The 13783-nt window shown below is 32.1% G+C and overlaps 1 protein-coding gene across 2 annotated transcripts in view; it reads right to left on the bottom strand.

Moving 5' to 3' along the window:
• LOC132739439 (vam6/Vps39-like protein) overlaps positions 1-13506 on the bottom strand; it is a 44944-nt gene extending 31438 nt beyond the window's left edge. The window contains exons 1-9 of one of the 2 annotated variants that reach the window (XM_060727160.1): positions 13261-13506; positions 10322-10396; positions 8683-8750; positions 7681-7723; positions 4495-4592; positions 3811-3882; positions 3265-3303; positions 697-789; positions 79-259 (exon numbers count right to left, since the gene is read on the bottom strand). In XM_060727160.1, coding sequence (XP_060583143.1) covers positions 79-259; positions 697-789; positions 3265-3303; positions 3811-3882; positions 4495-4592; positions 7681-7723; positions 8683-8750; positions 10322-10396; positions 13261-13357 — 766 coding nt within the window. In that variant the 5' untranslated portion in view covers positions 13358-13506. The remainder of the gene's footprint in view (positions 1-78; positions 260-696; positions 790-3264; positions 3304-3810; positions 3883-4494; positions 4593-7680; positions 7724-8682; positions 8751-10321; positions 10397-13260) is intronic. The other variant, XM_060727159.1, reaches the window with a different exon arrangement.
• Positions 13507-13783: the final 277 nt, after the last annotated feature.

Raw genomic sequence — 13783 nt, 5'->3', positions numbered from 1 at the left:
ATACTTAAAATATTTGATATATATGCTGCAAAATATAGATAAAAATACCTTAAACACGGGAAAAAGATGTAAATTTACCCATATGATGAGGTATTCCAGTCCATGTTATAGTTTCATTTTTTGGCTTAGCTCTAGAGTTGAGGAACACAGAAGTATTGTCATAACCAAGGAGAATATAGTCATCATCAATCTTCGTCATTAAAGGCTCTTTCAGACTGTTACCAAAGTTAAACACTTCCTTATATTTCCCAGTCTCTGGCTAGAACAGAATACAACAAGCATCAGAGAAATGAAAAACTATATAATAAAAATTACGAAAAAAATACAGAATTTTTTAAGAAATTTTATTAACAATAGATTAAAATAAGAAAACTAGAATAAAGTGGTTAAAATACAAATAAAAATCATTTGGATACTTTTGGGGTAATGTTCTTTGTCATTGAAAGTATTTTGAAAAGGTCGATACATGTACTTTATAACTAATCCATCTACTGCAGCAAAAATTGGATCCTGCAGCATCCAAAACTGGGAATATATTGGACTGTTATATGGTATAATGTGAAAGCAAAAATTAGGTTAAAGGATATAAAATAAATGTGTATATTTTGTAACCTACCTTAAATAGTAAATATTTGTCTTACCCATAACCTTCTTTGAAAAAAAAAAATCTGTTTTTGTAATCATGTATAATTATACCTCAAGTAGTAAATATTCATCTTTGTAACCAATGTAGAGACATTTTTTGCACCACACCATATCTTTAACATACTTGTCCATCATTAAATCATACTGCAGTATAAACAAAACACCAACAGATGAAAATTTAATATGAATTAGCAAAGGAGCAAACACTTATAAATTGTCCCATCAGAAGTCAGTAAGTCAGTAATTTTTTTTCACACATTATTCTACCCAAATTAAGCCATAATTTTAAAACTATCACAGTTTATATCAAGGGGCTCTGAGTTTGTCCACCCCATTGAGAAGCTTTTCGTTGTTTTTTCCAAAATTCAATTAAGGGATTTTAATATGTTCATGGGGCTTTGGCCGCATACTGTGCAGCAATTAAGGGATTTATGTTCATGGGGCTTTGGCCGCATACTGTGCAGCAATTAAGGGATTTATGTTCCTGAGGCTTTGGCCGCATACTGTGCAGCAATTAAGGGATTTATGTTCATGGGGCTTTGGCCGCATACTGTGCAGCAATTAAGGGATTTATGTTCATGGGGCTTTGGCCGCATACTGTGCAGCAATTAAGGGATTTATGTTCATGGGGCTTTGGCCGCATACTGTGCAGTTATCATCAACATTCATGAAATCTGCCTAAGCTTATTGAAGGTGAGCCTGCTCAGTTTTAGTATTTTTTACATTACAAAAAATGATAATAATGGATTTTTTTAAAATCAAAACAAGACAAGCCCACTATACAAAACACTGAATGAATTATCACAAATTCAATTATATATCTATGGTATTAATTTACATTGTATCCCAGTACAACCATTTTTCAATCACAACCTAAGTTCAAACACATTCTTAATTTGGCGTCAATGCTGTCATGTTGGACTAATGTGCCAAAAGTCTCATGTTGTATTGACATCAACTCCTACAGAAATGCCATACTTAATTCATTTGTCAGATATTATCAGAAAACAATAAGAAATTGTTTGTTTTATTGTAATCATGTAAAATTTTCCTAATTTAACTATATCAAAATAGTCACATGTTTAAAATTGTGATTCATTTTTTTTGGGGTAAGTGATTTTTTTTTTATGAAGTATCAGCTGCACAGTATGACCATTTCCCTCAATCTTGGGTGTATTGCAAAATAAGTATTTAGGGTGATGTACCACTTAAAGCAGCATGCCTCCAGATTCATGCTAATTTTCATGAAAAATTTGAAAATGTATTTAAGTGAATAATATCGTCAAGGAATCAAAAGGAAGCAATTTACACATTATCAATGGCACTTGAAACCCATGTAAATTACCAAAAAGAGTTAAAATATGCTAAAATAGCCCCTAATGCGTTAGTAAAGCAGTAGAAATATAGTACAAATACTGAAAAATCAGTCTTTAATTGCACAAAACATGTAAATAATTACTTGAATCTGGAAATTTTTACTTTTCCTAAAACTCAATACATTTTTCTGAAATTTGATTTTATTGAAATATTTTGGCTCATATCAAGGCATGTAGCTTTAATATTCATCAGACTTTACAAAGGGGTTCTTATTTATAAAATCTTATTTATTATCAAGGGTTTTTCAGGTGATGACTGTAGATCAGCTGTAAGTGATACCAGCCTGCAGATGTCGACAAGTTCCCATATTTGGTAATTTTATAAAGTGGGGAAGATAAATTGGCTGTTTTGGTCAGATGCATCTATGATTTGCATCCCAAAAGTGTACCAAGAGTCACAGGTGCCTTTTACGGCCTTTTTTTGTACACATGAACTATAGCCATACCGATGCTTTGTACTATACATTATGTTATAACATTTAATGTAAGTTTTTGAAAATCCTGAAAGCTGTTGAAAATTGCTGAATAGACTATTGTGAATTTTTCTACATCTTTTAACAGTCCTGGCATATCTTGAACAAAATATTCTGGGGTGTTTAAACTGTTGTTTGAATTTAGGTTAAAATATTCCGGGAATGGGCTGAGTTGTTCATTTTGTATTAATCAATTTCTAAGCAAGATCAAGGTAACATTGAAAAAGTTCAAACCATAAAATGATGGTAGATGTATTAATATGCAAAACTAAATTTAAAGCGATATTTTCCCTATGACTTATTATTGGCTAAAAACAGCTTAACTGTTTAAATATTGGCTGTTCTGGGATATATACAGTGATGTTTTGTTTTTTTTACAGTAGGTGCAAAAAATTTAAAACTAGATATAGTGCTATATGCCTCTAATGACGAGTAGCCAGAGCAGTAGTCACTTACGTAAAATGTTTGGGATATCTAATTGTATTAGCTTTATCTATATATATAGATATACAAAATTATGAATAAGTAACTTTCATATACATATATAATGCAAGCCACAGCCTAAATAAGTCCATTTTTTCCACACACAGCCAGTGCTAAATTAACATAAAATGATGAAAAATCTTGGAATTACCCAACATCGAGTTTTTCCACGTTAAAACGTGGCCTTACAAATAATTTTTAGGAAAAATTGTTGTTTTGTGGCTTTTTTTATTTTTTTTTTAATTAAGGTTTAAAATAAAATACAATAATAAAAAATCTATACTGACCTTTAGTTCTATGAAAGAGTCTCCAGTCCACTCAAGAATCTGTAAAATGTAAATCTATACAATGTACTTTCAAAAGAAGAAATTTGTCAATTTTGACAAAATAATTGAAAGGCCAATTCTCTCCCCTCCTCCACATTTTGACAAGCAACAATGCAATCAAGTTCCACATATTCATTATTTCTTTGATGGTGTGTATTAGAAACATAATTGAGCCGCATCATGACAAAACCAACATAATGCGTTTGCGACCAGCAAGGATCCAGACCAGCCTGCGCATCCGCACAGTCTGATCTGAATCCATACTGTTCGCTTACAAACCCTATAACAAGTAGTGAAACTGATAGCGAACAGCATGGATTCTGATTAGAATGCGCGGATGCACATGCTTGTCTGGATCCATGCTGGTCGCAAACCCACTATGTTGGTTTTGTCATGACGCGGCTCATATTATTTCAGTTTTCAGTTCACTATCAGGAACTTTAACTGATACATTATTGAAGTGTAGTTAAAAAGTAAAAGGAAAAACAATACAAATCTGACTCCTACCAAAAGTTTCTTGCCCACTGCCACACATACTTTCAGATTTGTACCATATATACCACTTGAATCTTTTTCATTCTGAAACGATAACTTAGCTTTTGCAACATTTTTCTCTCCCATTAGGTTTTCCAACTGCTATATAATATCATAATCTCACAGAAAGAAAAACTTTTTCACATATAATCAATCCTTCTAGTGCTAACCGTATCAAAACTTGTGACTTTACAGTGCCAGTAGTTCACAAAATCACAACCAGGTTAACTTACACATTTATGCAATCTGACCTGATGCAGCATATAGTTGACAGTTTAATTTTCAACATTTTGCTATCACATATAAAACAATGAACTGGTCTAAATTCAAAATAGAATATGATCATTACATGTATATAATATAGAGATAGAGTCAGTGACACGTAATTTGTCTCTAAACAATCCCAAATGCTGATTGGCAAGAATTATCTTTTATATTACACTTACAACCTTTCAACTAAGTGTTTGTTTGTTAAAATTTCATTACTGGTTCATATACACATGTCACTCCATACAAGTCATATCCATACAAAAACAACAAAATTAATTAGAAAGATTATTTCAGAGTAAAATTTATATACAAATAAATTAATATATTTTATTGGTTACTATGGTAACAGATGCATTCTGACATTACATGAGTATAAAAGTATCATACCTGTACTGTTACTGCCATTACATTCATGCCCCTTGTGTTCAGAAGAGGCATATTCTTAGATTTAAATGTCTCTAGGTCATGAACATTCAGCATATTGTCTGAAACATGTTGTAATAAAAGACATCAGGAAAGTTTAAAATAATATATGTTGTAATAAAAGACATCAGGAATGTTTGAAATAATATATGTTGTAATAAAAGACATCAGGAATGTTTGAAATAATATATGTTGTAATAAAAGACATCAGGAAAGTTTGAAATAGTATATGTTGTAATAAAAGACATCAGGAAAGTTTGAAATAATATATGTTGTAATAAAAGACATCAGGAATGTTTGAAATAATATATGTTGTAATAAAAGACATCAGGAATGTTTGAAATAATATATGTTGTAATAAAAGACATCAGGAAAGTTTGAAATAGTATATGTTGTAATAAAAGACATCAGGAAAGTTTGAAATAGTATATGTTGTAATAAAAGACATCAGGAAAGTTTGAAATAGTATATGTTGTAATAAAAGACATCAGGAAAGTTTGAAATAATATATGTTGTAATAAAAGACATCAGGAAAGTTTGAAATAGTATATGTTGTAATAAAAGACGTCAGGAAAGTTTGAAATAATATATGTTGTAATAAAAGAAGTCAGGAAAGTTTGAAATAGTATATGTTGTAATAAAAGACATCAGGAAAGTTTGAAATAATATATGTTGTAATAAATACATATGTTGCAATAAAAGACATCAGGAAAGTTTGAAATAATATATGTTGTAATAAAAGACATCAGGAAAGTTTGAAATAATATATGTTGTAATAAAAGACATCAGGAAAGTTTGAAATAATATATGTTGTAATAAAAGACATCAGGAAAGTTTGAAATAATATATGTTGTAATAAAAGACATCAGGAAAGTTTGAAATAATATATGTTGTAATAAAAGACATCAGGAAAGTTTGAAATAATATATGTTGTAATAAAAGACATCAGGAAAGTTTGAAATAATATATGTTGTAATAAAAGACATCAGGAAAGTTTGAAATAGTGTATGTTGTAATAAAAGACATCAGGAAAGTTTGAAATAATATATGTTGTAATAAAAGACATCAGGAAAGTTTGAAATAGTATATGTTGTAATAAAAGACATCAGGAAAGTTTGAAATAATATATGTTGTAATAAAAGACATCAGGAATGTTTGAAATAATATATGTTGTAATAAAAGACATCAGGAATGTTTGAAATAATATAGAAAGTTCAAATAAACAAATATGGGCACAATCATGAATTTAATGATCAACATTATTTTTTGTCCAATCACATTGTAGTATTTTTCAAATTTCTGCTAAGTCTAACTTTGGTTAATGTGTACTAACTAAATAAAATTCACTTAATCTGTCGTCTAACCGCAGTCTAACAAATTTCAATAATGCATTATATTAGGGAGGAGTTAGAGGTGTGATTTGCACTCTGAATTGTAAAATATCTAGGTTAGCAAAACAATGCCAAGAAAAAAACAATTAAGCGAGGTCAGGTGTTTCTAAATGTGAGGATATAATCAATTAATTTATTACATAGATAATACATGTGGGGCATGCAGAGACAAATGATTACATAGTAATTTTTTTTATATCCTTTTAACTCTAAGAAAAATGTCTGTTACAAATTGCTGACTGTTTTTTTTCTAGAAAAAGTAACCACACGAAATTTTCTTTCAGTTGATAGAAATGAACTGCAGTATTAAGAATAAAATGATTACATTTTTTGGCTGGAAAACTAATTGTAAATGAACCCCCTCCACCTGTAAAAATAGATTGACACACAGAAAAACTGTTTTTCAAATGAGGAAATCAATAGGGATTTTAAATGTTAGTGAATAACTTAAAGCTAATAACGAATTTGTGTAAATTTTTATTTGTTTAAATTATTAATATAATGTATTTTCTCACATTTTCCATTTATTTATAAAGGATGTACACATTTCATTAACTCCATTGTTTTTACCAAATTGCATCTTTTTCCTCGTGTTTTTTTTTAGCATGATAGTCGTACTGTAGATAAAGGTATAAATTCTGTGACATTTCAGTAAAAAATGTGCCTGATTATTTGTTGATAGGGTCATTTATTTAGGTTATCTAAATGTGAAATGTTAGAAACTTGACAAGGTGTAGACATCTTGCAGAGCGAAAGGGCGGAGCTATCAGTGATTTAGTGAAATGCCTTGTTTTTGGTTGAAAAAATAATGTTGATCATTAAATAGGTTAATGTTTAATAATATGCATTAACAAAAATAATTGGTCGCCTGCCTGCGGCAGGCTTGACCAATTATTTTTGTTAATACATATTGTTAAACACTAACCTATACGTAATGACACGTTCAGTCTGCATTTTTAAATATCAGTTTTGGGAATATAATAATTATAGTTTATATTGTCACTTAGTGTTAGAAATTATTTTTTGTCCAATCGGTTTGCAGTATTTCAAATGAATCGTAACACATTTACTTTGGTAAATCGGCAAACTGTTAATCAGTCAAGTAAATCGACTTTTCATAAAAATAATTTAAAACACTAAGCCAGTTAAAGTTTATTAGTATGTTTATTAGTATGTATTTACAAAATTAAATTGGTTGCGCGTCTGTGCCACGCCTGACCAATTAAAATATTGTAAATACGTACTAATAAACTTTAACGTATGCGTAGTGCACTAACCAGATAACTTGTTAATACATTAAACTAATAAAACTTCTTAAAAGGAGTATAATTAATGTAAATAAAGAAATTATTAGTCAACAAAAGGACATGACAAAGAGGTTAATGAATTTTTTTCTTGCATTAACATCTGTAGAAGCACCATCAGACGCATTTAAAGACTAAGCTAGCAAGGCGAGAGATTAAATAAGTCTGAGGTCGTCATTCAATTATGCTGTTTTTACATACTTCTAGCGCAATTTTTTAATAAAGGTTATTGTGTGAGAAGTCAGTGCTATATGTCAGTCTGCAGGTCCGTGAAGTCTCACGAGTCTCACCAGTCCTCACTGCTGGACGCTCAATCTTAGTGTTTGAAATTATAATTTTATAATCACTGACATTAAATAAAATTGCAAAATGAATCAGTTTTGAACTAAAAATGAAATTAATCAGGAAATGGTTTTAAGACTATATACTTATCACAACATGATAAATACACTTACCATACACAGCCAGTAACAAAGAAAATTCAGGAACTGGATGCATCTGTAACAAAGCAAATAATATTTTATTGAAGAAACAAAAAAAAAAAAAAACATAAGCTGACTATCAGATAGCCTGCTCACCTTATATGAAGTACTTGATAATTGAATTACAAGTAATAGAAAGAGCACCGAAACACGAGGCTATCTGATTTGTACGAGGGGGCGTAGCCCCCGAGTATTAATCAGATTGCCGAGTGTTTTGGTGTTCTTTCTCTTTTGTATCATAGTCAAACATAAAAGCACGTTCCCTGTTGTCACAATATGAAACCCCGGCAAAAATGAACCAATGAACGAACATCTGAATATGACATTTCTGTCACTTTCCCTTTCTCTGCCGTCACAATATGTAAACCCCAGCAAAAATGAGCCAATCAATGGGCATGTTCTGGAGTGCGGGTAACTAATACCCGCACTCCAGTTAACGCACTGTGCATGTATATGTATACGATTTAACCCTGACACATTTTCAACAGAAAGGTCTCAAAACTATGATACAACAGTTCCAAAAAAGCTCTTATTGATAGGATTATAAGAAATTTTAGGTATTTCGAAATTGAAATTGAAAGTGGAAAATTTAGGAAAGACTCTTTTAAATAAACTATGTTGGGAGGAAAAAGAGGAACAATAAAGATTCATAGTAATACCTTATCGTAAAACTGTGGGGTGGTACAAAAAATTGTGAGTACTTAGATATTCTAAGTAAAAAGGGGGCATAATTTCTCAAAACCTACTGCAGATTTAACTTACTTGCCTGCAATTTGAGATGATAGTTATATAATTATTAGTATTCAAAGTTTTAACATTATCTTAATGGTATAGGTAATATATAGTAAAAAATGTGCCATAGTTTGAAATCCACAAACAGGCATAATTTTGTTAAAATTCTTTACAGAGTTACAAATGTATGTCCTCTTGCCTAGACTTTGTGATGATAATCACTTATACCTGCTATATATTTACCTTGGACACTGGCTTTCCAAATACTTTGTAGACATCAGGGTCTTTAACTCTTACTTTCTGTTTGTTCTCTGAAAAGTACAGCACATGCAGAAAGAATGAAAAAGATAATATTATAATTTGAACCAGTTGGGCACTTGTAAAGTGATATTCAAATATTTGTTTTAACTTATCTAACTGTTTAAGTACTAGTCCTCCAACAGTCCATTCAGGGATTTCAAAACAAAAATTGAGCCAGATGTGCAAGCTTGCCTGGGTCTACATTGTATACTCAGTTGTGGCAACAAGTTCAGCATGTTATATCCTTTCGGCGGCCACCACCTTTTCAAGCATTTTCATATTGACCCCCTACCTCAAAGTGTCGCCTCTCAGTCCATATAGGCAGTTACTGGCGATGTTTCAACCCTATGACATTCTGATTTAGTGGTGTGTGACATAAAAGCACGCGTCAGAGCATGCGATTTCAGGACGTGACGACATGCGCAGTCTGTTATGGTGATGTATGCGCGGCTAAAAAAAAAACGGAAGTATAAACGCAGTGCAGCTGTCTCCTACATGGTTAACTTTGTGTTTGTTCCCCACCTTGACCATTTATCTGTTTGAAAAATATAACATTTTGGCAGGAAAAGTCACGTGACACGCACCTGGTGAGAAACATGTGTTGGCGGTAGAATTCAAATTTCCAATTTTGTCAAATTCGCACGCACGCAAACACGTCTTTAAATGGAAATAGCGGTGTTCGAAATTCGTCCTTGACCTTGATCACGTGACATCCTGTATTATGCCATGCATATGTTTCAATGTTGGAGCCTAATCCAAATTTGAGGAATTAATATGGAATCTACGGAAGCCCAAAAGTGCCACCTTCGCGAATATGTTTTATTACGTTAATATAACAGCTGCTGAAAGGATATGTAAATGTCTGTGCTACCAAACTACAAAGTTACATCCCTTATTAATCAATACAGTTACACTTTTTTCTTTCACTGCTGATTTACTCCAGTTTCTTTTAATATTTGTACCAAATTTCAAAGGATAATTTAAGTGCACAGAGTTTGGAGGATTATTTATATGGTTCTCACACTGATTGCAAATTATTTTTGGTCATATCTTGGTGGTTCATCCACCTTACTGACTTTCCTGGATAACTAACCAGTATTAAAATTAAAATTAATTTCTCCTCAGGTGACACATTAACTGACTTCTTATCCCACATGATATCTGTATAAGGGTGGAGGGATAAGGATTATTTAATTGGGTTGTCTGATATTATGCCAGCCTACACGTCCATGCAGTCTGACCTGAGGCTGAGACTACCCTGTTCCATATTCAAAGATTGGCAAATTCATTTACACAAGTTCACTTAAGTGTAATAATAAGTGTGATACTGCATGGAGATGCACATGTAATATGATTCAGTATGTCATGGCTTAAATTATGGTTTAGAGGAGGTATATTTCTTGTTTTTGGCTCTTTAATTTACTTTACTACAACAGATCAAAGTCAGCCTCGCTGTGCCTGTTATTTTGTGATCCTCCAGGGCTGGGAAAATCCACTCCAGTCAAATACACTTAGTTCCTGATCAAGATACTTTTATAATTATAATAATCCTGTATAATAATAGCTTATATGCCATGCTTACTGTTTATGTCATATATATAGACGACCTTGTAACGTAACAGTTGATCCCCCTTTACTGCTACAAGTAATGTATCATCTGAAAAATAAAAAATTGCAAACTGTTCTGTTATAATAAATGTATCCCTTTAATCTCAGTTTTTAATTATGAAGTTTTACAAAACAATGCAAAAACTAAGTAACCATTTTTTAACATAAAAATTATAAATTGATCAAAAACATACATTGACAAACAAACTAGTATTAGAATTTAAAGTAATATTCTAATATGCCTAAATTTGGAATATAACAATATTGCATTTGGGAAAAACGCTATGCCACCGCATTAATACAACACTCAAATAGTAATGTAGGAACAGATTTTTTTTTGTTTCTATACAAATGAAGATTGCCATAATGCATAGATCACTGACCTATCTAATTCTTATTATTAGATTAGTGGTTAAATCTATTGTTATTCAAATAAAAGATCAGAGTAGGAATCTATCAATGCAGTTGAGTCTAGTGAATTTGGTGGTGAAAGTCATATTTCACATGGCCAAAATTCCATGACTGTACATCAAAGGACAACACAGTAAGACACTTTGTCAAAATCTAGGCCAGCTGATATCAAAGTTCACTTTACATCTTAATCTGTGCACATGGTTCAAATTTCATAGCTGCACATCAAAGGACAAAAGTAGGTCACATCATCAAAATCTAGGTCACCTGATATTAAAGTTCAATTTAACAAAACAAAAATGTGAACATGGTCAAAATTTCATTGCTGTACATCAAAGGACAAGAAAGTAGGTCACTGTCCCCTTGGACAAGGCAAAATTTTGACCCAAGGGTTTAACTCAAACAATCTTCATACAGGTCCACCTAACAACATTTCATGTCAAATATCTAAGCTGTAGCTTTCTCCAATTCAGAAACCATTTGTTTTAAAGTTTCTGTTTTTACTATGTGTACATAATGAAAATCAATGCCCCCAAGCAGGGCCAATTTTGACACCAGGGGCAAAATTTGAACAACTTTGGTAGAGGACCTATAGATGATAGTATAAAGCAAACATCAAAGCTCTAAGCCTTGTACCTTCAGACAATAAGATTTTTAATTTTTAACTATATGTATATAGTGAAAATCAATGACGCCCAGGGAGGGACCAATTTTGACCCCAGGGCTATAATTTGAACATCTTGGTAGAGGTTCACTACAAAAAGTCTTATGCCAAATATCTAACCTCTAGCCTTTGTCAATTCAGAGAAGAAGATTTTTCAAGTAGAGTTCCTATAGATGATATCATATACCAAATATCAAAGCTCAAAGCCTTGTACCTTCAGACAATAAGATTTTTAATTTTTTTTACTATAATTATGTACACATAGTGAAAATCAATGACCCCCCTGGGCGGGCCAATTTTGACTCCAGGGCTATAATTTGAATAATCTTGCTAGAGGTTCACTACACAATGCAAAATATCTAACCTGTAGCCTTTGTCAATATAGAGAAGATGATTTTTTAAAAAGTTTTTACTATATGCATATAAGAAAAACCTATGACCCCCAGGGCGGGGCTAATTTTGACACTAGAGGCAAAATTCGAACAAATTTGGTAGAGTACCTATAGATGATAATTATCATATACCCACTATAAAAGCTCTAAGCCTTGTACCTTCAGACAATAACGTTGTTTTTTTTTACTATATGTATATAGTGAAAATCAATGACCCCTGGTGCAGAGCCAATTTTGGCTATAATTTGAAGAATCTTGGTAGAGGTTCACCACACAATGTTTCATGCAAAATATCTAACCTCTAGCCTTTGTAATTTTCGAGATGATGATTTTTAAGTTTTTACTATATACATAAAAGGAAAACCTATGACCCCCAAGGCGGGGCTAATTTTGACGCTAGAGGCAAAATTTGAAGAACTTTGGTAGAGTACCTATAGATGATATCATATACCAAATATCAAAGCTCTAAGCCTTGTACCTTCAGACAAGAAGGTATTTTAGTTATTACTATATGTACATATAGTGAAAATCAATGACCCCCGGGGCGGGGCCAATTTTGACCCCAGTGCTATAATTTGAACAATCTTGGTAGAGGCCTACAAGACAATGCCTTATGCAAAATATCTATGCTCTAGGCCTTATGGGTCTTTACAAGAAGATTTTTTAAATTTATTCTTATAATTCCTTTTGGTTGCCATGGCAACAAGATTTCTGCATGGAATGAAATGCTTTGAATAACTTTGAAAGCCTTCACCCTAGGATCAATCCTGCCAAGTTTGGTTGAAATTAGACAAGTGGTTTTTCACATGAAGATTTTTTAAGTTCACTATATAATCTTTATAGCACACATACAAACACACCAGTGAATCGCTATATGCCACCGCATTGCAGATGCTGCGGTGGCATAAAAATCAACTTTTACACCTAACAATGTTGAAAAAAAGAAAACTTCACATATTTTATGAGCAGTAAAAATCTTGTAGTTAAATCCTGAACAAATCCTGATGTTGGGTTAGATTTCTTTTTGAAGATTTTGTAATTTGCACATGTAGCTAAAAAAATCTTTGAGCTATCATGTACCTCTTATTAGAAATTTGGTTTTTATAATGGCATCACATTAGATGAATCCCAAGTATGACAACCTTCTTTGGCAAGGCCTTTTTAAATCATTAGGAATAGAAGAATATAACAATTTTTGATATTTAACTAAAAAAAATAAAATGAGCCGTGTCATGACAAACCAACATAATGGGTTTGCGAACAGCATGGATCAAGACAAGCCTGCACATGCGCGCAGTCTGATCAGGATCCATGCTGTTCGCTTAAAAACCCTATAACAAGTAGAGAAAGTGATAGCAAACAGCATGGATCCTGCGAATGCGCAGGCTGGTCTAGATCAATGCTGGTGTTGATTTTGTCATGACACAGCTCAAATGTTAAACTTACCATATGCTGTAATGCATTCCACAGTACATCCTAGTTTCTTGAAGCACTTTACTGTCTCATACTCATATGCATCCATCTTAGCTGTTGACCCACTCATGATGCTCAGTAATATCCTTACAATATACTGTTATATACAGTTTTTCCTGAATCTTACAATATACTGTTATATACAGTATTTCCTGAATCTTACAATATACTGTTATATACAGTATTTCCTGAATCTTACACTGTGTACTTCCAAACACACCAATTTTATGGTGTTCCAGTATTTTCAAAATCTTAAATTTGTGTCTCCAAACACTCACATCTTTCAGTGCTGCCAGTATTTCCTAAACTTTAAAACTAACACTGTGTATCACACCTGACAATGTGGCACCCTAACAATATCTCAAACAATTCAGCTGATTGCTTGTGTGCGCCTTAAAATCAGTAAAACATTTACTGAAACACCATTTATGTCTCAATATTGTAACAGAGTTTCAGCTTTCCCAAATCATTTTAACTTAAAATTGTTGTGTCAGTT

Source organism: Ruditapes philippinarum, unplaced genomic scaffold (genome assembly GCF_026571515.1).
Source record: "Ruditapes philippinarum isolate M1 unplaced genomic scaffold, ASM2657151v2 ctg1123_1_1_1_1, whole genome shotgun sequence".
In the NCBI taxonomy this organism is placed as follows: Eukaryota; Metazoa; Mollusca; class Bivalvia; order Venerida; family Veneridae; genus Ruditapes; species Ruditapes philippinarum.
The sequence above is the reverse complement of the archived record's forward strand: the minus strand, read 5'-3'. Positions and strand labels throughout refer to the sequence as shown.